The 27,397-nt window shown below is 36.0% G+C and overlaps 1 protein-coding gene across 4 annotated transcripts in view; it reads right to left on the bottom strand.

Moving 5' to 3' along the window:
• Nucleotides 1-2,351: 2,351 nt before the first annotated feature.
• Fstl5 (follistatin like 5) overlaps nt 2,352-27,397 on the bottom strand; it is a 567,974-nt gene continuing 542,928 nt past the window's right edge. For all 4 annotated transcript variants that reach the window (XM_037206672.1, XM_037206671.1, XM_028867183.2 and 1 more), the window contains one exon: nt 2,352-4,873. In XM_037206672.1, the coding sequence (XP_037062567.1) occupies nt 4,171-4,873 (703 nt within the window). In that variant the 3' untranslated portion in view covers nt 2,352-4,170. The remainder of the gene's footprint in view (nt 4,874-27,397) is intronic.

The following is a 27,397-nucleotide window of genomic DNA, read 5'->3' as shown; positions in this document are numbered from 1 at the left end:
CAAGTTCTTTACAAACATAGCCATAACCCAGCCCTGAAAATATTGGTGATCCTCTACCATAGTCCAGTCTTTATTTTTCTTTTAAATTTTTTATTCATTTTACATAACAACCACAGATGCCCCTCTTCCCTCCTCCTGCCCCACAGGATCCTCCCCCCAACCCATCCCTCATTCCTTCTTTCCACAATGTAAGACTTCCCATGGGGAGTCAGCAGAGTCTGGTACATTCATTTGAGGCAGGTCCAAGCCCCTCCCCCTACATCAAGACTGTGCAAGGTGTTCCCCATATGTAGTGGGCTGCAAAAAGCCATCTAATGCACCAGGGATGGACCCTGCCCCCATCTGCCAGATCTCTGCTTAAGATCTGCCTCTTATGCAGATAAAGCTACACAACTGTCTTGCTTATCCAGAGGGCCTAGTCCAGTCCCACGCAGGCTCCACAGCTGACAGTCTAAAGTTCATGAGTTCCCACTAGCTTGGTTCAGTTGTCTCTGTAGATTTCCCCATCATGATCTTAATGCCCCTTGCTTATAGAATCTCTCTCCTCTGTCTTCCCATGGACTCCTGGAGCTCAGCCTGGTGCTTGGCTGTGGATCTCTGCATCTGCTTCCATCTGTTACTGGATGAAGGCTCTATGATGACAGTTAGGGTCTTCACTGAGCTGATTATTGGGGTAAGCCAGTTCAGGCACCCTCTCCACTATTGCCAGTAGTCTCAGCCGGGGTCATCCTTGTGCATTCCTGGGAACTCCCCTAGTGCCTGGTTTCTCCCGATTCCCATGATGTCACATTGCTTTCCCACTCTGTCCTTATTCCAGCTCAATTTTCTCATTCCCTTATGTTCTCATCTCCCAACCCCTACCCTCTTTTCTCCCCCTCACTCCCTGTTTATTCATGGAGATCTCATCTATTTCTTCTTTCCAGGGTGATCTATGCATCCTTCTTAGAGGCCTCCTTGTTAGCTAGCTTCTCTGGAGCTGTGGGTTGTAGTCTTTGCTTTACATCTAGTATCCATATCCCAGTATTTAAAGGGCTTTCAGTCTGTGCTTCTATCTCAGAACCTGACCACAAGAACCCTTTTCCTTAACTAAGTTTCTTTTCCAATAACTGTCTACTTCCTGTGGCTGGCTTTGCTCAGAGGCCTTTCCACGCCATGCCTCCTTTCCCCTCTGTTGATCATTTTACTCTTTATAGCTCTAACTTCCTTTTTTCTTCTACTGACTTCCACTCGCTGAAGTTGCAGCCTTTTTGTAAGTCATGTTTCTCCCGAATATCTTGCTTTTCTTTTACCTTCAGATTTTGCACAGTGCTTTTGAGATGGCTATTTGCAATACATCTTTAGTCACTAAGTGCAGAGTGATGCTGATGTCTTATCAGATATTTCTGCTCTGTCTTTGAAGAAGGAAGTGTCAACATCAAAATAATTGCAACATAAATATAATGTGAGCTTTTTGCTGGTTTACAAGTCTGTATTTTAGCTGTTCTGCTAAAAAAGTGGTGCAGCTAGCAAGCATGGCTCTGTAAGAGAGCATTAGATTAACAAAGCTAAGGCCCTGGTTTCTTCAACAATGAAAACAGAATAGAGCTTTTTTTGTGTATTTAACATATATAGATACAGGCAAAAAAGCATTGATTTTGAGTTTGCTTTTGGGGACTTGTTCTGACATAATTCCTTAATGTATGAGCGATTTTGAAGAAACAAACATCACAGGAACAGGTTTTGGAACAAACACTAAATAGTGAAGATGTGACAGAGAAAGACAGTACAGAGTTCCCTCCATCTGCTATTCTTGTTGAGGCCCTTTTAAGTGAACGAGAATTTCACTTCCCCAACTCTATTCTAGGACTTGGGGTCAAGACACCTCAGGTAATTTATTTTGACTTCTGTTAAACTGCCTATGCATTCAAATATCCCCATCCAGGTAACTGCTTATCATATTGTCTTTTAAACTGCTTGTTTGCACAAAACCTCACCCTGAAGCTCTAGAGCAAGATAACAGGATATAGATTTGTTCTTTTAAAATTCCCTTGCTCTGAACACTGTGGCCTATACTTGGGTCCATAATACCTGGGTGTAGTCCCAACCAGCTGGAATAAAGTCCTTTGTTTTGGCATAAACTGTGTCTAAGTGGTCTTCTCTGGTGGGCTCCCCATAACAAAGGGATATAGTAAAGGCTGATATATTTTATGAAAAGATGAACTGAAATTTTCTTTGATAGGCCTCCCTTTATTTTTCTTCCATATCGTCCTTCACCATCATTTTTATAAAAATATGGGGCACAAAATTATATATGAAGCCTATGGAAGCATACAATGTCACACACACCAAAGAATTCCTGAGCACACAAGCAATAAAACATAAGAGGTTTATTCTTTTATCAAGCAATGACTACAGACAGCATCCACATGGTATAAGCTTCTAAAGAAGGATGTACATGTACAGGACAGACTTACACCAAATCATTAACACAAAGACATTGCATGATTCATGTTCACAGGGGAGGAAGTTAGAAAGAGTAAAACAGACTCAATCAGTAAAAACATAAGCTGATTTTTGTTGTTTATTAAATCTATCTCCCTTAATGTTCCCTTAAGCTAAGAAGAAATCTATTATCACACAGCCCAGGGTGCTATATACACACAAGAGAGTGCACACTATAAAATTCCAGGATTCTATGCAGTTTTACACAATTTAAGCTTGAGTAAAATTTGTATTTAAAAAGAGATTTTATTGGATTACCTTCAGCAAATGGACATTATTTCAATAGCTCATTAGGAGTTTTAACAACAATAAGAAGAAAAATAAGTAGAAAAGTTTCTCAAACCATTACTATTTCCTTAAACCAGGGTAGTTTTCTCCTATTCCAATAACCCAACTTACTGGTATTAGTCTATTTCTACTGGTCTTCTATTGTCTCCTTTATTAAAGAGGAAAAAGGCAGTCAGTTTTACTTCTCTACAATGTCTCAAGAGACTCAGTTGGGTCACAGCTAGAGCACACATTTAGAGAGAAGGTACTTTAGGTTGTGAAGGAGTAGAAGTCATTTTGGAAAAATGATGAAGGATGGGCTTCTTTGCTAGATATATCTGAATAGCAAAAGCAATGGAGGAGTTTAGCTCCACTCTCCACTGTGACCTCATCTTATCCTCTTTCTGTTAAAAAGCATCCATCTTATTTGGACCGACCAAGGGAAGGCTGGAGGCAACCGCACTGCAAAGAGTGGTTTCGGTTCTGTCTCACTGTCTGTCTCTTTATCACCAGTGGGTTTTGTGCAGATGCAGTAATGCTCCTTTCCTAGAACTGAGGAAGTTCCTGACTTATGCAACAGTAGGCTACATAAAAAGTTCAGTCCTAAAAAATGTAATCTTCTGTAAGCAGTTGAATTCCCAGATAAACTTGCACCGATAACCTAATGCACTCTAGTGAATGAAAGTAAAATCTATGCACAATACATTGCAAAAGGTTTTGACATACATATTTTTCTCCCTTCCTGTCCATTTTCTATAGCAAAATGCACATTGTACAGTGAATGCTGGATAGTTTCTCATCTGTATATGGCCTGAGGCCAAATTATGCCTTCACATGACATTTCATTGAAGGTCAAACAAATGCCTGAAGGCAGGATTTGGCGCAAGATATAAACATCTCTTAATAACAGTAGATTCATAGCTATGAGGTTGTCCAATATGCAGAGTTTAGCCTTCCTTTTTCTCCTATGACATTTCCTTCAAGGCACAAAAGATTATAAACAGTGGACGGGACAGAGTATTTTGAATTAAGAATTTTAAGGTTTCCACAAGACCTTATATTTCAGATTTAAGCATAGCAAAAGGACAGAGAAAAAATAAAATGCCTTAAAAAATGACATGATGCTTAGGTCATCTGAAATTCCCTGCAGTTTACATTTTTAAAAGAATTTTAAAATCTCATTTTATTGGTTCAAAATATAGTTACATGTTTGATTTTTGTGAGTGTTGTAATTGCTAATTAAGTATTGTGTGAAATATTTCTAATCTGCCAATATTATTGTAAAAAAAATCTAGCTTATTTGGACAAACAAAGGGGGTTCTGACTAGAATATAAACTTGGAAAAGATAAGCTGTAATTTACATAAGGACCAAGTGCAATGTACTGTAAAATTATTTCTCCATAATTAGGTAACAGGGCTCCTTAGGCATCTCCAACCCAAACGACAGTATTTCCTTTCTGAACTTCTGTGATCTCACAGTTTAACTTATTAAGGCGACCATCCAGAATGAAGAGAGAATCCTTGGAAGGTGTCATCAGGTACTGTCCAAACAGGCCACTGCCTTGGATGTGCCTGTTCTTCTGACTCCAGGGCCAGTCTTCTGTCTTGAGAGGGTCTTTGAGGCTTTTGATCATCTTGACTTTCCCAGAGGAGAGCTCCACAAAGAGCACATCCGTTTGTTGGCTTGAACTGCCGTAGATGTTGTACTGGTGGGCTTCTGTGAAGGATGGCTGGAAGGCCAGGTCAGATATATGCAGGTTGGTATGGATGTCAAATGCATCCAGGATTTCTCCTCTGATGGTGATATACTGGACTCTCACAAGGCCTTTCACATCGTTAACGCTGACAAGATAGTGTCCATCTGGAGAGGTGTAAGGGGTGCCAGTCACATCACTATTGAAGCCAATGACTGAGTCAGTCACACTGTCCACCACAAGCTGTGGTGGAAGGGCTCCAGTGATGTCAGGCTTGCAGCTAACAAAGTAGTATCCTCCCAGATGAGTGTATGCCAAGGATAGAGGAATGCACTTTGAGTCTTTCAGGTTAATTGTTTTGATGTAGGACATGGTTTCAAGATCAATCTTATGCAGTGCTGCTTCATCTTTATGAAGAATAAATCCAAACCTGAAGAGATAAAACCAAAGTTATAAAGGAAACTATAGAGTTGTTACCCAGTGACGAACATCAGAGACAGAAACAAGATCTATCCCAAGGTAGGTTCTGGATTATTGTGGGGGAAATCTACTGTGTACCAGTAATTTTAGAATTAGTATTGGTGTGTCCTGTTCCAATGCTTTCTTAAAGTTATTTAATTGCTCTTTACATCCAAATAATTACAAATCCTGCTGAAAAAAGTAATATAATTTAAAGTAATGGGTCTAGTTAATGTAAACAAGCAAGTTTACTTTTAACATGGAGAGATAATGAAATGTTACCTTTATATTTCTAAAGATGATACTATATGAAACTGGTTGACTAATACTAAGGCTAGCAAGGATAACAAGTTTGAAAAGGGAAGGAGATCAGAGAGACAGAAAGGGAGAGAGAGAGAGAGAGAGAGAGAGAGAGAGAGAGAGAGAGAGAGAGAAGAGAAGAGAAGAGAAGAGAAGAGAAGAGAGGAGAGAGAGAAATGTGGGAGTCCCGCTCCCATCTTTTGAAGGGTTCTTAGGTGGAGGAGAGAAGAATGAAGAAATGATAGCTAGAAAGAGAGACCTAGCCAATGAGAAGAAAGACAGAAACACAGGATAGCTTTGGGAGGGCTGGGTCAATACCAACCCCCCTTGTTCCATATTGATAAGGGCTTTTCACAATACTCCAAAGGAAGAGGCAAAAGACCTCCCCCTTGCAAGATCAAAGCACACCATATAGCCAAGTGTAGACCCTTTCAAACAACTGGTAAACATGTCCATGACCAAATCATCCATTTTGTAGCCCTGCTGGGTAAAGCAAGATCAGATTCTCTGACCCTAAGTATTTTGGGCCTCCACAGAGAGAGCACCTATTAAACAAAATTATAGCCAAAGAGTTAGCATTCAGTTTTTGCTATGAATAATATTGATGGTATAACTTTCTGATAGTTCTAAATCCTCATGAATTAAAGGCCAGAGAAATATTGTTCTCTGTTCACATAAGAGGAAAATAGAAGCTTGTATTGCATTAAGATGGAATAAAACAATATAAGCAGACAAAGAGGACAATGAGAAAAATGAGAAGACAGGACAATACAAAAGAAGAGAGGATGGGAAAAACACAATTAGAATTTTTTTTAAAAGACACAGGGAATAATTATTTCATATTGACCTAAAAATTCATAAAATATACATTATTTGGATATATACATACATAGTTTTAAAATGAAGTTATGTCACTTGGAGTGATAATATTTTTCACAAGAATCATAGACTATTTAACAAAACCTTAGTACAAGGTATCAAATTTTTGGTCAGGAGAGTCCAAAAGGACACGAAAACAATATAGCTTATTGCTATAGCACTTGGTTGCTTTCAGACATTGAAAGGAATGTGTCACTAATATCTAGCTTTCATATAAATGGAAATTGATGAGCAGGCTACCAAGAAAGGAAAGCAATGAATGGTCCTATTCAGCTATGGTGTCTATGACACACAGCAATGACCAACATAGCAATATATCCTTAGAAGTGCAATAGTGGCACGTCTATCCTACAGTAACCAGAAGAGGTCTAAGTGGGCTTAAGGGACACGTCACAGGAGGAAAAACATCACACATTTACTTTATACCTAGCAAAAGACCTGTAGCTAGTGAGATCATAGATATTAGAGCATAACCCCTTTCCTAAACCAGTGTAATTCCTAACTGCATTATAAAGATTTATACCCACAAATAAGTACAGATCTCACTTCTCACCAAATAACCTTCTTTTTGAAGCAGAAGGATATCATTACAGAAAGGCAGGTCTAGCAAAATTGCAGAGGACAATTGACTTTAGGGTGTCCTCTCCCTACAACACAACTTTCACATCTAAGACTCAAAGAGCATCCCAGAGGAGGGGGAGCAGGAATTTTGTTAGAGCCATAGGACCAGGAAGTCTGCTGTGAGTTTCTGGACTCTAGTTATGATAGGACAGCTACACTCATGAAATCTTAACAGCATGACTGCAAACAAACAAACAAACAACAACCTGAAGACCACTCCATCACTAAATGACAACCCAGTACACATAGAAAAATCTCACTGGGCCCCACCACTAGAAAAAGATCTACAAGCAATTAACAAGTGTTTATATATAGACTTATTGAACTCAGCAGGTTGTATTTGTGTTTGTTTGTTATGTTTGTTATGTTTGTTTTTTTATACACACACACACATATGTAGCAACAATGATTAATGAAGAGGCTGTAAATTTGGAAAGAGTTATTGGGGTAGGAAACAAATGTGGGAGAGGTAGGAAAAATGAGAGAGGGGGAAATTAAGTAGTTATGTAAATTAAAAATAATTGTAAAGATAATCAGCTATGCCACATGAAGTTTATTTTATATATAGTAATAATCATGGGGATTTTATCTACATAAATAAAATTATTTCCACATAAAATACAAAAATAGTTCCAGCTGTATTTTCTTATCAGGGCATTAATATTAATAAGAATATAGGTTTACTACAATAAAAATTTCAGAAATCAGCAGTTTGTATGATTATGAAAGAGAAGTAATGGTTTAGTATAGAAGTTTACTAAGTATTTCATAAAATTGTGACTGTTCCTACATTTCTTATAATTCATATAGTTTTAAGTTTTATATTAAAGACTTAAATGTACAGAAAATCCTTTCAAGAGCTTTCTAAATATTTATTGAAGAAGGTATTGCAGACATATTGAAGATTAAGACTTCCTGATTAATAAGGCTAGAAATTTTAAGATAATAAAAATTTGAAGCATTATTAGTGATTAATGCTTAGTCTTCTTACCGATTCTAACTTAGTAACTATTATCATCTCTGTGTACTTGAGGTAATATAATTGAAAACAGTATTTCTATTGTATTTCTCAATGATAGCCACCATTTCTGATTTGTTTCTGGATTCATTATTCCCCTGTACATTAAAACTGTATCTTTGGTCTTTGAATAAACAACTTATCATATCCATAATAGATAAAATATTAGTCCGGAACATTCACATTAACAGACTTCTCAGTATTCTTAATAATGTCTAATGTAGAAGTATATTGCACCAATCCTTTCCTAAATAATATAAAACAAAAAATCCTTTAAAAACTAGATGATTCACATATTTTTATAACTCAGAATCAAAAAATATAAAAACTAGGTTTTGCTATCCATGTTCAGATTTGTCTTAATAAACCTTTCCAATCCACTGTCAAATAAAACATGTTGTCTTTCCATTAATGAATAATTATTATGAATACATTGGTACAGAAGTATACCATTACTAAGATTATGAGTTCTAATGGCAGATATTCGTTTCAGATATAAATTGTACATGAGCTCATAGGAAAAGCAATATTGGACTCATTTAATGAAAGCAATAATCCAACCAAGTCTTTGGCATTTAAGCTTTTCTAGTAATGTTTAGTACTCCAGCCCCTTTAGGAAATGGGTTGTACTTGCTAATGAGAAGCGATGAGCCAAGCTCTCTGTTCACCTGAACTCCTTCAACTGTGTTTGTGATGGATGCACCCACATTTTCTGAGATATGTCTCGGCTTCTTTTCCATACTTAAACTGTTCCATTTGAAAATGCAGGAGCCCCCAAAATGATGATAAAATGGTACTTATTTTAGCCTCATACTGTGCTTCAGGATTGAGGACTGAGCCCATAAGCAGATGCAGGAAAGTACCTTTAGTTCTCATCATTGCTTTATTGACTAGAAGTGATGTTTCAAAATAAAAGTATTCTCTCAAAGCAGCTTGGTATTCAGAAGGCTCCACTGTTCATTAGGCTGTGATTAATACTTATGAGACTCAACTTTCATGCATGCTTATTATCTTCATAAAATCCTGCATGGTGCTGGTTTGTCTAGCATTTGTAAAAATATTAGCATAGAAGTTTGGAGCAAACAGCATTAGAATTGCTCTCAAACTCATATTTTGACTGGAAATTATTGTTATTTAATCTGTATGGCCCTATGTGGGGTGGTTACATTTGGTGTGGTGAGTTCTGTTTCTTCTTTATTTGTTTGCTTGGTTGTTTTCCAGAGCGTCTAGTCAATGGAGTTTATTTGGAAGTTGTAAAAAAGTCCTCACTTTAGTGACTTTCTCTATGTTCTGCTGTGTCCTGGAGTCCTGCTGGCTGCAGTGAAGTAGTGTCTTCTTTCTACCCTGACTTAGTTTCCTGACACAGTTTTCACTGTAATAGACCTTGTGGAAACATGATCTTCTGTAGAGTCCTTACTTCCATAAGTTTCGATTTCTGCCTCAGCAGGAAGAGGACACAGCATCAGCATACTTTGAGGAAGGGAGAAGTGTGTATATTGCCAAGCACAAAACCAACAACCTTGCACGCTTAAGGAGAGTGTTTTCCTGCATACACTACATTTGCTCTGTAACTTTATTCTTTGTGTATCTATTTCCTACTTACCAAGTAAATAAAGGTTTGTTTTTTGTTATTGTAATGGTTTTTGTCTTTTTCATTTGCTCAATTTTAACTTTCATCATATATGCATATTGTATGCAACTACACAACTATGCAAAGCACATTTCCCCCACACTCACACCTCCAACCTTTCACTTTCTACCCTCTCACCCATTAGTCCTATTCCTTTTGACAATTTCCCTTCAATCCTAATGTTGTATATACATGCATGATTTATTTGTAACAAAATACCCCAATCCATGACATGCAGAGCAAAAACACACTTGGAATCCACTTTCGGTTACAGCTACCATCTCCACGGTGCCACCCAATCTTCTGGTTCAGATGCTATTGTTCCCCAAGAGTGCATGATGGGAAGCTTGGTTCTCAGTGTGAAGTGTACATGGGATGGAAGACTTAAGGAGCAGAGACTGTGGCCTCAGAAGGAATTGTGGAATTCTCAGCCTCTTGGCTTCCTGTTCTGATATTCAGTCTTAAAACCTTCCTCCTACCTTGATTGCATTGAAATGTTTGGTCCTTCAAAGACAAACTGTTAGGACTGCTCCATGCTGAGCTTTCAGCATCCAAAACTGTGAGTTAAATAAATTTACTTCATTTATAAAATGGGCTGCCTTAGGTATTTTGTTATACAAATAAAAAAAAATGGACTAATACATACAGATATATTGTTCCATACTTGAGAGATCAGGGTGACAATGGGAACCTTGTGTTCATTTTTATTATACTCTCATTTATATCCATAGGATGAATACTCAGTTTATACCTTACCTGGCCTCTAAATTTATCACACTATGAAGGAGTAAATCATTCATTCCACTTTTTCTTTATATTCAATACAGTGTCTCATTAAGTTGTTCAGTGGGGTCTCTGACTTCTTCACACAAATAATCATTCTGACAGCCTCTGAACTAGCTAGGATGATGATTCGTGCCTCTACCTGGCCAGACTGTCACTGAACCCTCTTCAGAGGTTCTGCCTCAGCACTTACTGAAGAGATGGCCTACTGGCTGTGGTGAACTAGGTGATGCACAAATATTGGCATCAGAAGTAGATACTTGTGTTACTTATGAGTTTTTTTTTTGTTGTTCTTTTATTGCTAACAACAGAGAATGTTCTAGTTGGTGTTAGGATCAAGGTATCTAAGGGAAGAGAGGAGCAGTCAGTGTCATCTCATGATAATCTAGGATTATTGCACGGAAACTACCGTGTGCTGGCTACAGTGGGAACAGCAGTTGTGCAGAGAGGAGAATGGCCGAGTCCTTGCGAAGCCTGCCAGCATAAAAGCTGAAGATTCCACAGGGCCAGGCGCACACACTGAAGTGCCACACCAATGCTTCCCTCCTTGTCCTTTTCTCATACCGCCCCCAAATGCGTCAGTTCACTGAAAGTGTCTCAAAACCATCTCCAGTCACTACCATCACATAGCAGCTTCCAAGTAGTCCAGATTTGTTTAAGCCCTGAGATACATTCCCTGATATACTGAGAAAGAAGTTACATGATATCTATTAGTACTCATTAAAAGTTGCCATCGTGGGTGCTAAGAGCATTGTTCTCCCATGGTGGCAGATGCACCTAATGTGGGAATGAAATAACCACGTGTAAGATCTGAAGATTAACAATGATTTCCTTGATCTTCATGAAGAACTTCTACTCACAGAGTTCTTAGAACTTCTCAACAAAGCTATTGTCCATATTGCTTATTTTTAATGTTTAACCATATAGATTTAAAATCGTTATCAGCAGCTAAGGATTCACAAAAAGCCACTCCTTCCCTCTGACTTGAGCTTCCCTGAACGTCTACAGACCTTAGCATCAATATGTCCACACAAACTGATGGGCAGAAATATAAATCAGCAAGTGGAGCCTGAGTGTATTTAAGCAACGACAGGTATTATGTCCTCTCCTGAAAATCATGTGCCTTTAATTAACACCCCCAGAAAGAGAATTGCCTAAAGCTTGTCAAAGATTTCTTATTGAATACATAGTCCTTTAAATAAAATTCCATAGCAAAAAAATTTCAACAGGAAATATTTTTATGGACATGTCTGTGGTTAACCCTTTATCCAAAACATATGATTATGTGGTACACATCTCCTAAACAAGGATATATAGAATTATTTACATCAAGCTTTCTTAATCAGACTATGATTATTGTTTAGACTGGAAGAGAAGAAATGCTAAATACATAAAGGAAAGAGATGGCCAAGTCTTATTCCAAATAGTAAGCAGACAAAAGTAAACCACATTTCACCCTATGGGGCACCACACTTTGCCACTGCAAAGATGTCTTCTCGTCTTCACCACTGACAGTCTCTGTGGACAAAAGCCATGTGTGTGACATGAGCCACCATTCACTACTTAGCAATTACTTGCTCTTAGTGCTTTCTACTATCATAGACTGGCCCATGTAAGAAAAACATAAAATCAGTTCCTGTCTAAACACTAGATTTAGACTGTATCTGAATTTCACAGAAATGAGTAAAAGTCATATTAGATATGACCATGTTCACATTTTGGGGAGTGATAACAAGAACGGGAATTGCCACATTTACTAATGTTTTAAACTAAAACAAGAACAGATTCAAAGCAATATGATACTTTAGTGAAATGATGACACTCAGAAGGTTTCTGGTTTTGAAACATAGGCTAAAAAGCTAAAAAAACACTAAACTGAAAAATGTCCTCCCACCCATAATATATTAGTGTGTATATTACTGAAATTTCATAGGATAGACTGCACTTTTCCTCTTTAATTTTGATTTTGATATTAGTTTCTTTAAAAAGAAGTAGAACATCTTTCTAAACACTAAATCTCCTATTCTTTGTTCTCTGGTGCTGTTATACTGATATGTTGGCAATTTGGTTCATCCAAGGTACATTAAAAAATAAATGTGTAATTTAATTATATTACATTTAGAGTGTACGTTTCTTGAATTTTAGTACGTAACTTGAACCTATGTGAAAATCAGCATTAAGAATTCTATGCACATCATGCATACTATAGACTGTTTTTCAAGGATTAAAAACCTTTACCTTTTTCCAATTTGTTAAGAGCTTGGAACATAAAACTGACAAACCTTCAGATGATGTTTCAGAAGACTGGGTGAGATTGTGATTGTAAATCATATTAGCAGTCTTAGTACCATGTCTTCAATGGGACATGTTTTGTGTACAAGTTGATGAATGGACAAAAGATGACATGGCAGACATGTACTAAGAGAACAGAAAGAGATCATTCATGGATACATGAATAATAACAGAAAACAAGAAGGCAAAAGCAAATTGAAGTCTATTCCTCATACCAGAAATTTTATCACAGAAGAAAAAAACCCACAAGAAATCATATCATTAACTACTCACCTAAAAAAATGTATGGAGCATGTAATTTTTCATACAAATATACAATGCAGTCTCAATGGACTTTTCTTATCTGAGCTGACGACACTTCCTTCAAGATCCAAAGACCAACTAACAAAAATTCCAATACAGGACATGAGAAGTCTTCTTTAGGGTTTTTGGTCAAAGATGTCTAAGAGACTCCCAAAACATACATGTTATTGTTGTTCACCTTGGTTACTCTCCTGAGGTAAATGGTAAGCTCTCATTGTACTTCAGAAACAGCACCCAGTGGCCCCTGAACTGGAACTGATCTGCATTTCTGCTTTCTGAGGACTTGTTTCATGGTACCAGAAGACACCATGCAAGCTTCCAAAAGAGGGGGGCAAACTACTGTCCTACCTAGCTGTGGCACTTATAACCAGCTTCAATAGATAATCTTACAGGTATAGTAGTGGCACACATACCTTGATAGTAACCAACTGCTCTCTGTTTGGATTTAAGACACCCTCAACAAGGGTGATACTATATCTGGTATAAGAAAGGTAGCTAAATACTCCGTGTTAGTGAAATCATGGTTATTGGAGAAGAATCTATACTCACTAATTTACTAATCCAGAATAATCCCTAATAATTTATAACTATCTGTCTTTCTATCTACAGATAGATATACTCTTTACCCCTCATTTTCAATATGAAGAGAACATGGTAAAAAACCACAACCAATTAAAATTCGTAGTCATGTTCCCCCAATCCCTATGACCACATCTATAAAACATTCATCACACCTAAGGCTCAGCAAACCTTGTGGAAGAAAAGACAGAAATATCTTAAGAGCCAGATGATGATCAGGGACTTTGTTTTTATGTTTATGTTAAGATTATGTTTCCTTGTGACATCAGAAACTATACCCATAAATACATCTCACCAATATGACCACTAAAACATGAGCTGAATAAGGGAGAACACAAACAAACATGCCAAATTGCATGGGGAAAAGTCCATGAGACCTCACCCATACACAAAGTATTACAGACAATGTGGGAGTAGAAGAGGAGGTCCTCCTCACCTAAGAGAACAATGGCTGTCTGTCTAATGACAAATGATCAACCTTGAAAATATACATGCAAGTAACAGTGTATGGAAATAACAGGCCAGTTTTGGGAATATATATATATATATATATATATATATATATATATATATATACTACATTGTCTTCAATGGGACATGTTTTGTGTATGAGTTGATGAATGAACACATATATTTTCAATAACAATGATTGAAAAGGAAGTCATAAATTTGAATAAGAGTAAAAAGGTATATATGTAAGCCTTTGGAGGAAAGAAATGGAAAAGGAAAATGTAATTAAAATACAGGATCACCATTTAAAAAAAGTAAAGCATTTTAAAAAGTAAAGGATTTTAAATGCTTGCACTATAAAGAAATTTGAATATATGTGACAAAAGTTTACCTATGCAGTTCCATTGATTTATTCTGTAGGTAAGATTTATAAATGGTATTGATTAAGATTAGTGTTACATATCAATTAAAGCAGAAAGGTAAAAATTGAAATCCAAATATCAATGACAGAATAAGAAAGAATTGAGAAAATCCTATATATGTAGTCCAACCCTCCAAAAGAAGTCATCTCTATGAGATTCAGAGATACAAAGTACAGGGTTACCACAGAAATGAGAGATGAAGAGACTGAGAGGGCACTACCACATTTGTAAATGTATCAGCTTGTCAGTTGCAAAGTTGCTGGCATTTAATAGCCTACATCTATTTATACGTCTTTGTTTACTTGCAAAGAAACTCAGAAGGTTTAGTCATCCTGAATGAATAAAAGTAAAATCACAAGAATGATAAACACTAGACACTTGTACAGTAATCCAGAAAGGTTTTATGTGTTTATTCAATGAAACACATTGAATTCCTATAAAAATAATCTTATCATATCATCTATTTCATATCTGCATGTAGAAATGCGCAATATTTGGAGGCACTCTACACTTGGAAACTCTCTGACTATACTGGCCTATGAATCCTAGAGGGGTTCTTCAAACTAATTTCTACACTCTATTTTTAACCCCCAACTCACATTTCTAGTCCTGTAGCAGACCACTTGTAAGGACTGTCTTTCTTCTCCGACTCCGCTGTCTAGGAAGTCCACCAAACCTCATAACAAGCCCAGTTTTTCCTTTTCCTGTGGACCCTTTCAGAAACTGCCCCCTTGTATCCCATATCCATACCTTTGTGGCAGTCCCCTGTGAGGACACTGGGAAGGAATTCAGAAGCAATCCCTACCAAGCAAACCAGAGCCACCACACATTCTTAAGATGCAGAGACAGAAACAAACCAAGGAAAAGAACACACACCCAACAAAGACAAGAACAGATATCTATAAATACCAAGTCAAGCAAAAGTAGGTGTCATGAGCATTTAGAATAAGAGTGAAATAAGACAGGTTTAAAAGACACATGTTTTCATGACATATATTTGTGTTCAGGTTTTCAACCATGTGAACTTTCTAACCATTTGGCAGATTTTATTTTTTAGGAAAAAATATTGAAGAAATTTGTTTACTATCACAATCATTCCAAACCTAGATACATAGAGGACAGTACAAAAAATGTTGTCATTAATATCCAAGACAGCATACCTCAATGGAAACCCAGCTACATTAGGCCTTAGAAATGCAGTATTGCTGAAGTCCAAGACAATGACTTTAAATTAGAAATAGTGGTAAAAAACACAGAACCTGGTTTGACTGGAATTGGCATTTAGGTACACTGTGAACTAGTCCAGTGCTTTCTATACACCATGTCTAGTATCTATGTCAGCCCGATGAAGGAAATGGAAAAGAAGTAAATGGCCTGAATCCTCAAGGGAAACTTCAGTCATCCAGCAGCAGATGCTTAATAATTATAATCTCAACTTTCTAAGAGGATATTGGGAGCTTCTGTAAAGACAAGCAAAGTGGCAGATGAAACTACATTCCTGTTTTGACTACTAAATCACATTTCTATTATGCCAGGACTCTTCCGGAGATTCTGTATTAGCCTGCATCCCAGAAGGAAAGTGAAATTTACAATTAGAATAAAAAAGAGCAAAATAAAACAATTGCTTGTAGGGAATGGAAATCTGGCCACAAGGATGGGATGGTGGTGTAACATGGGACTATATTAATAAAGCTGTTATATGCCAGAGCCTGAGAAAATAGAGTTACATGCAGATTTGTGTTTTGTGCAGAGCTGTGGATTTGAGCTGAAGAAACCGTTGCTTATACACAAATCCACAGATAATATGCAGATGTTAGAAGCAATATAGTGGGGTTTCAATATTTAGTATACATTTCTGTCAGGCTTTTCATTGGTCATAGCAACAGGAAGTCATCTTTCTAGGACATCGGAACAAAGTCACATAAAGAAATCAAAATAAAAAAAATATATAAAATAATTAAAGGAAAATTGTAAAAATGAAGAATCATTCTATGCTATAAAATAGGTATAATTAAATATAAAGGCAAAAGAATATACATGTTTTTCAAGATATATATATTTATGCACAATGTTGAATCATGTGAATTTATTAACCAATTGATATTTTTTAGGAAAAAAAATAGAATAAATCTGTTTAATGACATCTTACCTTATAAAATATTAGTTTACTAATTTTATATAATAAGTACATAAATATATACATATAAAAGTGCATGCACTACATATCTAGGTATACACATACATTATACTCCACTGATAAAATCTGAATTATACACATATGTAATACTCCACTGATAAAATCTGAAGTACATAAAGGTATTTAATTTAAATGAAAAATATTGCTGGAATAAATTGTTCATAAGTACCTTTATGACATATGTATCAATTAAAAACATACTGTGTTATTTAACATTATAGACAAGATATAGGCTACATGTATACTATCTTAAACAATCAGCCTAACATGATGTAAAAATGTGTGTATACCTAACTTTTACACAAAATGAAATCTATAGGAGTGAAATAATAATACTGATAACAATAAAATAAACAAATAATGGGAATGATGATATGTCCTTAGTTCAAACACAAAATTGCATAAATGCAATTGATAAGGTTTAATGAATTCAGCCATATTATTAAATCATATTCAGAGAACCCTGAAAGAATGAAAGAAATTTTGACAGGAACAGATCAATATTCATCTATATCATTAATTAGTAAGAATTGAAAGGTATAGTGATTAAGTAAACAAATGGGTATTCCCTTCCACTGAAAGACACTAATGGCCTCTAACATAAATATTCAAATTCTGTAAAGAACTAGGTGAACTTAAGTCAATGGCAAAGAATCTCATGAATTTGTTGGCAATAGCAGTAGAAGATGCTAAGATTGAGAGCCAATGTTGATTTGGAGGAACCGATACTCTCAGAAACACTTTTAGAAATGGAATCATTTTAGAGTTTCATATTATTCTGAATAATAAGTTAGCATATTCTTCTAAAAATGAAATGGGTATCTGCTTAAATAGGCAATAATTATTCTCACTTCATTTCCTTAATAAATGCTCACATGCACAAATAATCACTACAACAATGGCTTCAGTAAGGATTTTTTTAAATCTAAATATCAAACAATAGAGGAAGGAAAGAACTATATACCAATGACACTCCATATTGAAGTTATAAAAATAATAATGTGTAGAACTGACAGAGGTATTTACATTTTATTTTAATACTTCTTAATTTTTCTTTTTATGTATGTGTGCCTCAGTATATGTATGTATACTATGTGTGTGCAGAGGCCTGCAGAGATCAGAAGAAGGCATTGGATTCCCTTGATTTGGAGTTACAGGTAACTGTGTGGTGCCATCAACTGAACCTGGCTCCTCTTCTAGAGCAGCAGTAAGTGCCCTTAAATACAGAGCCATCTCTCTAGACCCAGGTGTTGATTTTAAAATAAATACATCCTACATTGAATGGAATATTTTGTAATTTATAATACTTTGGCAAACTTTCTTTAATAATTGATCTCAAAGATCATTCAAAAATTACTATTGCTCTGAAGATAAAAGTTTTACATGTCCTTCAGAAACATAAGAGGAGAATTTTTATTATAGCTATATACATTTTTTAGTGGTTTGGTTACTGTAAATAAGAAGCCAAATATATAAAGACAATGTTTCATGGCTGATGTGGTGCACTGTTAAAGTGATTAGCTAGCACTCTTGTGGATCTAGATTTCATCCATACCCAAATGTTGGGAGTGAGTAGGGGTGAGTGTGTGTGTGTGTGCACACGCGCACGTGTGTTCATAATCAACCTTGTTATTTATCAGCTGAATACATTTAAATAAATGAGAAAATAACTTCCTTTAACAAATTAGGAATATGTGCTAAAAGATGCTAAAAAGCGGAATTTTCTCACACTACTAATGACACATTTACTTGCATGTAGACAATAACTAGTAATTAGCATTGAGGATCTTTGTCATGTTTATGTACCTTGCGATAATAACTTATTTTCTCATTAATTACCCTGAAGAGATAATGATAAATGTGTATGAAGTTTTGGTGAAAATACATTCATAACACCATTATGTATAACTGAAAAAAAATGTGTAAGCAGTTTAAAAGCATAAATGTAAGTGAGTATGTACAAAATGCTGATATAGTCATGTGATGCTAACATACCAGATAAATTGCTGATAATAAAACGTTAACTTTACATTAACAATTGTTTAAAAATTCTATAAAGAGAATAATATTGTGTGAATGCTATAATTAAACCTTTAGAAATAAAATAAGCAAACCCACACATGAACTGAAGAGAAAATTGAGTTCAACTATGGTCATGTTCAGAGAGTGGATCAGGCTTGCTTTGTTTTATTTGTTTCAGTTTTATAGGCTTTGTTCATGAGCATAGTCTATGTCTTTGATAAGAAACTTATATAGAAAGTCACTGATAAATGAATGATCAATATACATACAAACATAAGTATCTCTTAGTTCTAAATAAAACTTCAGTAGCTCTTACAATTGGTTACCATCAATTTGTACTTCAATAAGCATTAAAATTCATGTAGATATATGTAAGGATTTCTCATGATGCTTTAATAAAATGATTCATATATGCAAAGCCTCACATTCTGACGTAAGTATGTTGAATTAATTTTAGGTGTCATGATATGCTTCCATATTAAATGAATGGAAAAGATTTTAAATACAAATATTATTTGTACCATCAATGAATATAGGAAGATAATTAAGAGCTAATAGTGTAGTTAAAAAGGGAACAACAGCTAATACCAGACTGAGGGTCAGTGCTTCCATCTGTGATAGCATTAAAGAATTGTCAAAGTAGAATTAAACTACAGCATCACCAATAAAAATGTGTGCATCTGTGGTTCTTATAGGGACAGGGTACATTAACAAAGACCTCTGGTGAAAATGAAAACAAATGCTTTCCCCCTAATGAAATCTTCCCCTAAAATAAGCCGGGGATCACATTTTATATATATCTAAGTATTCATTTTTTCAAAATTACATATATATATATATATATATATATATATATATATATAAATTTTAAAAATTAAAACATAACTACATCATTTCCCCTTCCCCTTCCTTCCTCATGTATTCTCAGTGTTTTGTAAATTTGTTAGCACCTTTTTTTTAATTGTTGTTTTCACCTAGATGTATAAATAAAGAAATGTATGAATACAATCTGCTGAATACATTTAGTGTTGTTGTATGTGCATGATTTCAGGGATGATTATTTGGAATTAACTAATCTATTAAGGAGCTCATTATCATAGGAGACTAATGTTCCCTCTCTCTCTCTGGTCCTTAGATACCTATAGGGCTTTGTTTGTGTGTTGGGCCTTAAAATTTTCCTGTGGGTGCTGTCATTATTCAGACTCCTGTTTAGGTTGCCATCATATTGAGCCATCATGGATGTACTTTCTCTGTCATTTCCAGAATACTTCATTTTACAAAATTTGCCAAGAACTTCATCCTTTTACTAGCCCAAATTCTGTACTTAAAATTGTACGTGGGCTACTGATCTGCATTTTAATTTTTAAAAGCATTTTGAAGAACTTTCATTTTTTCAGTCTATTTCACACAGTTTGATGACTGCATTCCAGGTGTAAAATTCAGTGTTCTGTTATTTTATATTGGAAAAGGTGGACCTTTGCAGAGCCTGAACTGAGCAGACAAAATGCAACAGAGAGAAACAACAAACTGTAAGGAGTTGAACTTTTAACTGTGCTTAGGAATAGGCTTGTCTGAATTCAGTAGCCTTTCCCTAGTGACCCCTACTTTTAATTTCTCTAATGATACTATGGAGAAATGTATGAAATATTATCAAGATAATTGTAGAATAGAAAGCCCAAAATGTTCCTGATATTAATGCTCTAAATCTCCCAAAGACTATAATCTCATGGATTTAAATTCTGTTTGTATAATGGTTGGTTGTGCTAGCTAAGTCCCAGGATACTCTGAGAATAAATTAGTTTTAGGAACCTCCATGTTTTAAATAATGGCACAACTATGAAGGATGAAGAATACATAGTTAGTATTGATAACAATGGGCTAAAATTGGTTGTAGTTCACTTGGAAGGAAATCCTACTGCTGTTATTCATAAGTTATATAGTTCATGCTAATGAATTTAGAATGTAATAATGACAGCCTTTTCTTTGTATCTTAAATTGATTTATATTCTCTTACTATTGTTTGATTTTATCTTAGATTTTACTTAAAATCTTTTGAAGTGATTAAAATATATTTATGTATAGCTGAAAATTGTGCATCCATTATGATCAGATGGAAGACACAAAGAGTCTGCTTCTAAAGAAGTCTTGTTAATAGGATAGAGCTCACATTGCTGACCAGGAGAGTAAATGAAGACAGGCACATTCAAACATTCTCTCCTGAAGACAGTGTTCAAGACAAATGAATGTGGGAACTAATAGGAAAAATTTTGCATAAAATATAGTTGTTAAGCCGGGCGGTGGTGGCGCACGCCTTTAATCCCAGCACTCGGGAGGCAGAGCCAGGCGGATCTCTGTGAGTTCGAGGCCAGCCTGGGCTACCAAGTGAGTTCCAGGAAAGGCGCAAAGCTACACAGAGAAACCCTGTCTCGAAAAACCAAATATATATATATATATATATATATATATATATATATATATATGTATATATAGTTGTTAAAGCTCATTCAAATAAAATTGTTTTAAGCAAAAAAAAAAAAATGTAAGTAATACCCTGAATTGCTGATGTTAATTTTATGTTAATTTTTAATTCTTTTCTGGAAGGATCTAAAGATCTGAACCTGATTGGTTGTTGATTGAGACATTATTACTGAATTGAGAAGGTCCTCTTTGGAATAAGTCAATATTGCACTTTCTTTTCAGAATGTATTCATAGCATCTATGGGATGTAAAGCATCCTTTGCTTCAACTCAGTAGAATTGGTAAGCTTTATTTATGTTAGGTCAGCCTACAGTGTTTTCCCTTGTTATCTCTTTATAAGTGACAGGCACATGGGGAACTTGGTCTTTGAGGTGGGGCAAATCACGACGCATTGAATGGCTGCCACCACCATCTTCTAAAGAGATTTAAAAACATAACTTCAAAATCTTTTTATGCAATCTACTATGTACATTTTCTTGAAGCCCATGTTTTCCTGAAATGTCAAAATAGTATTTAGAACTTCCAGAAACTAGTAGTAATTATTGAACATAAATGAAAATCCGAACATTGACTTATCATGACAAGAGCTTTGAACTCTTCACCAACCGGAAAAGAATTGCCACGTTGTAATTTCTATAGTTTCCTGTTTTCAAAGCATTTGTGACTCCAGATTATCTTACTATCTTTATAAAATTAACAGTTTGTTTTTATTTGAAAACAAAGAAAGCTTATTCTAAATTACTAAACGCCATAAAAATCTTCACATATTAGAAGTTCTACTAATTGCTCTAGCTAGTTTATTATAATTCACCAGTATTGAAATGATTCAGCAGCACACCAGTTTCTTTTGATCTCTTCTCAGGAAGTCTCCAGAATTTTCTCTGCCTTTACTCTATTACTGATCTCTGTTCAAAATTCTTTTCATGTTGCCAACTTGCCTCTTCATAAACAAAATCATTAAGGGTTTATAATAAAGAATTGTATAGTAAGCATATCTTTGGTCCATCCTTATATTTAGTCAATGTTCTTTAAGAGAGAAAGGTAACCATTCCATAGACGACTGTCAAGGTTATTAGACTTATAAACAAGATAAAGATGATTAATTCAATTAAACAGATATCTGTTTGGAAATAGTAAAGAATAACCACATTTAGTGCATGAATAAAAGTCTGCTACATATACTGTATCTATGTGGCATATATACTTCTAGAGTCTTTTGGTGATTTTAGTTGTCATAGGTCATTTTGCAACCTAGAAATATCTCATAGGTGGCATTATACATCATAATTTATAATAAAAAGTAGATAAGAACCCAGAAAAATTACTGTAAAATATTCACTAAGTAAATTCAACAAAAATGTATAACAAGCACTGGTAGTCAAGGAAAAGTTAGAATATGAATGACTTAAGAATAACATATAAATGAAAATAACAATGATATATCAGGAATTCAAGTATATTTTAATTGGAACTCATTTTGTCCTCCATCTGGATTGATTAGTGACTTGATGTTTTTGTCCATTAGAGATACGGGTTTTAAGGCTCAAAGAGAGTATTCTGACCTGAGTTACTGTTGCTTGTTTTCCCAGACACTTAAAAATGTGCTTTATTGCCAGGCTGGCTTTGAATTTTGGTCTCTTACCTTGAAAGGTTTACTTTCTTTGAACTTTGGAGCTATTTTTTTAACTATGTCTTTCTAAATAATGGTTCTTTAGTTCTCTCTAAATAATGTATAATCAGCAAGAATTAGAAAATATGTGTACAAAGTCTGATATATTATAGGTACTTAGTAAATTACAGCTATTATCATTAAGAAAAATAATAAAATGTCAAGAAAATATATTGAAATTACAAAGACTGCAAATATCAGTGAGTAGCTTATTCTTGCCTGGAATTTAGGCCATTTTCTTGAGAAAGACTGATGCACAGAAAGATTTAGGGGCATAACTCTCTCCTTGTTCCATTTTCTTACATGTTTACTTTTATGGCTCATTTAGTTTTTTTAGACTAATTTTATACCTTTGACTACACAAAAGAGATATGCAGCAAAATAATGCAACATGAAGAACACTTCATAACACTACCTGCTAATTACTTTTGACATTCTTTTTAATTTATGTCAACAGAGGGCAGGAGATGATGGATGGCCAGTTTATGTAACTTGTTAATTTACAGCCATAAGGAACTGTTTCTACTTTAGGTATGTAAGTATTTGTGGCAGTATTTACATTAATTCTGAGCATATACATGTCCAAATTTGTTGATGGGCTTTTCAATAACAACCCATCAATAGCAATATATGGAGTAGTAAATAATTTTCTTGAAGTATCATGACCTATTGCAATAAATGTCATCATGACTACTATTCTAAAAGAGAGCTTTTAAAGCATCATGTGATGATGGGTCACCACAGTCTGGTGTGTGTTGTCTGATTGATGTGTCCCAATATATCAAACACTTCAGAGAACTGACCAGGCCTCTGGCACTTCATCTGGTTCCTTTAATGTATTTGTGTTGTTACCATTGAAAGCAGATGTTTCCTAAAAGCTTTTGCTATTACTTTTTTGTTTCTTCTTAAGATTTTTGTCCTGGCCTTCATCCTTGCTGTCATGTCAGCACAGTGATGACTGAGTACTTCATGAAGGACAGCACAGTGATGACTAAGTAGTTCACGAAGGACAGCACTCTGCAGGCTGGGTTAGGCAGGGACAAAAGCACCAGTCTGGGGACTGCTTCTTGGGGAGTCCTCACATGGTAGAAGGTTAAAAGGATAGAGAGTAGCTCCCTCTCTTATTTAGTTCTCTTCAGGAGGCAGAGCCTCATTGCTCAATCTAAACCCTCCCCAAAGTGCTGCATTGTAGCTCAAATTACAGGGACATGTTTGGAGGGCACAAAAAATCAGGCAAGTCATGGTAGTGCCCTGGTTTTCGTCTGCTTAATCTGAAATATTATTGATATTCTTATTACTCCCATCAATATATAATAGCTTCAGTTACATAAAGAGTGCTATTTATGTCACATTTAATAACATACCCCTCTTAACCTTTAATATTCTTTTTTAATTGTAATCTGTTAAATTCATGCTGGAGGCTAGAAATCTCTCACTGACTGCCCCTAAGGATTTTATAGATAAAGAATGAAAATATGGGAACAGGGCTAGGGTTTGTCTGTTTTCAGATTTCACTATTAGCTAAATCTTGGCTTCTCGGGATTTAAATTTCTCATCTGTAAAATGAGAGCAGCAAGGTGAGATATCATATTTTTTGAAGACTGTATTAATGCAATCAAGCAATAAAGGTATCTTACTTATACTACAAATTAATTAAATGAATATGTTAAGATATTTGTGAATTCATTAATCCCTTTAATTCTGTGTATATAATATTGTATTAGGTACAAACTTCCATTGGGGGGAGAAATTATAATGCTCTTCACTTCTGAGTTACTATTGCTGTGATGAAACACCATGACCAAAGCAACTTGGGGAAGAAAGTGTTTATTTCAGTTTATACCTCCATATTGTTGTTCATCTTGGAAGGAAGGAAGTACATGGACTCAAACTCATGCAGAGACTACATAGATGTGCTGCTTACTGGCTTACTCATCATGGCTTGCTCATCCTGCTTTCTTATAGAACTCAGGACCACCAGCCCAGGGATAGATAGCATCACCTGCAATGGGCTGGGTCCTCCCCCACCAATCACCAATTAAAAACACACCCTACAGGCTTGCCCATATCCCCATCTTATTGAGGCATTTTCTCATTTGAGGTTCACTCTTCTCAAATGACTTTAGTTTCTGTCAAGTCAACATAAAACTATCCAGATACTCTTAAAGAATATGAAAGTCTTTCTCAGGAAATGAAGCCAAAAGTTACAAAGCATGGGTCAGATGGAGAAGTAGGAAATAAACACAAGAAACAAGACAGGTAGCATGTTCTAACAGCCCAAGGAGTTCTTGAATTTCACAAGTGAAATGTCTAATGTGGAGCTGTTTACTTAAGCTCTTTTCTAAGACCCTGAGAATTGAGCATTGGGCAGGCTGATCTGCAGAACTGGTTCTTTCCAGCACTGAGCTCTATCAAAGAGACAATCATCAGCATGCATTTTTTCTCTAACAGCTTCCAAATAGCCCGAGACACTCTGCTCCATTACTTTGCAGAAGACTTTGCAGGGCTTCTGCAGGGGTTCAAGGATAACTTATGATCTTTCAGGAGAGTGGAGTTCAGAGCTTCAGTTGCTGTGGATTACCAGTTGTGTTGGAGACATATCACCCTGTGATCACTCTGCATGTGTTTCTTGCCTTATGGCCTCTTTATTCTTTATTACAGATTCTCTGTTCTCTATAAATCATATATACTGATGTTTCTGTTCATAGACTACACATCGGTTTTCTGACAGTGATATGCCCTTTTTACTCATCATTCTTTGAGTATAGAGGCTTTTTTTTTTTTTTTTTTTTTTCTTTTTTTTTGGTTTTTCGAGACAGGGTTTCTCTGTGTAGCTTTGCGCCTTTCCTGGAACTCACTTGGTAGCCCAGGCTGGCCTCGAACTCACAGAGATCCGCCTGCCTCTGCTTCCCAAGTGCTGGGATTAAAGGCGTGCGCCACCACCGCCCGGCTGAGTATAGAGGCTTTTGAAGTAGGAAAAAGGTAGGGAATAACAGCAAACAAACAAAATACTTGTGAAGGCAGGAGGTCTAGTCTCCTAAGCACCCTCTCAAAATTGAAATACTTCCTCCAGTGATGGCTCTTTGTCAATGAGGATCAGGTTCACTCACAGTTCTGGTCAGCATCTGACCCTTCACCAAGAATGAAACACTCCCAGTCCCTCCTCTCTGAAGGACTGCCTCCCTGGCCCTAGCATGCCAAACATGGCACCAGGAGGGCTTACCCTTTACTCTTCTCTCTTGCTTGCTAAAAACTGTTAGATTGCATTCCTAAAGCTAGCCTCCTGTTTCCTTATCTGACCACCGATTCATTCCTCAGACTAAACACAAGGTCGAACATTCGAAATTCATTACTTGACAACACTGGCTAACATGTCCAATCAGAACTTAGCAACAAACCCTAGCACAGTCGGCCCCACCTCCGCACCCTTTTTTTTTCTCTCCTTAAAACCCACTTCTCACAAAAAAGAAGAAAAAAAGAAAAAAATTCTACTGCTTTCTTTCTGCCTTTGCCTGATCTAGAGGCAGCGCCTCCTCCACTCTCCCTGCTCCCAGGGTAATAAATTTGTTTCTGGTGAGAATTTGGTGTCTGGGTGTGTCCTATATTAACTATGAGGGCTGCCCAACCCCTACATTGGTTCCAGAACTTGGATTAGTTTACAGGACTCCCAATTCTCACACTTTCTGGACCAGCCTGTGTCCATTCACTTCATCCAAGTGGCTGATTGATGAGCTTTCCCTTACTACCCATCCTAAACATTCCCCAATATATCTGGCTTACTTGGGTCTATTGAGCCTTTATAACCACATGAGCAAGGACCTTATAATAAATCAGATCCTGTATCAGTATCCACTGCTGGTTCTTTCTTTGGTGATCTTACCATAACGTAACAGCTTTGATATTGTATAATTTAGACATTTAATTCTTGATTAATGTTTATAAATTCCTCTTGTGCAAAGTTATTGAAGACCACCTGAGCATTGCACATAAAATACTAGGTAGACTGTCTCACCACAGCTGATAAAATGGGCTAGCGAGATGGCTGAGAGAGTAAAGGCATCTGCTGCCAATTCTGCTTGTCTCACCCACATAGTAAAGGGAGAGAGCCAACTCCGTCAAGCTACACCCACACACCTCTGTACATGTGCACACACATCCAACAACAAGGACAACAACAACAGCAAAACATACACATATATACAGACATAAGTGAATGAATGTAAAAAAAAATTACAAAGAAAAGACGATTCGGGAGCTCCTTTGTGCAATACGGGGAATGGAACCCAGACCTCGCACATGCACATGTGCGACCAATGCTCACCACTAAGCTACACACTCAGAACTTGTCTTTATTAGACAGAGCCTCAAAGCTCCAGATGGTTTTGAAATTGGCACTGTAGAACAAGATGGCTTAGAACTCACAATCTTACCTCTATTGCAAAATGATGGTTACAGGTGGGAGCCAACTTAGAAGAATACTTAGTATTACTGCTAATGATTGTCTATGGAAGTCCATGAGATTTCTGACCATGAACATGTAGCTTTTACTCTTGAATTAATGGGACTCATACATCTAAAGGTATTTATTATTATTATTTATACTACTTGGGAATGTTGGGAAAGTAAGGTGAGTTGGGGAAATTCAAGGCGAGAAGGTAGGATTCCTGGGGTTTGATGTATACACTGGAAGCAACAGCAAGTTTTTGAGCACCTAGGTTTCCACAGAAGGCCTTAAAGATGCCTGTCTAACTTGCCATTGCTTTCTTCAAACAGACTGTGTAATAATAACAACAACAGACATGATTTGAGCATCCCTGCAGGACTCCTAAATGTTACTCTTCAATGTTCCCTA

The sequence above is a fragment of the Peromyscus leucopus genome, chromosome 6, assembly GCF_004664715.2.
Source record: "Peromyscus leucopus breed LL Stock chromosome 6, UCI_PerLeu_2.1, whole genome shotgun sequence".
Taxonomy (NCBI): Eukaryota; Metazoa; Chordata; class Mammalia; order Rodentia; family Cricetidae; genus Peromyscus; species Peromyscus leucopus.
The sequence above is the reverse complement of the archived record's forward strand: the minus strand, read 5'-3'. Positions and strand labels throughout refer to the sequence as shown.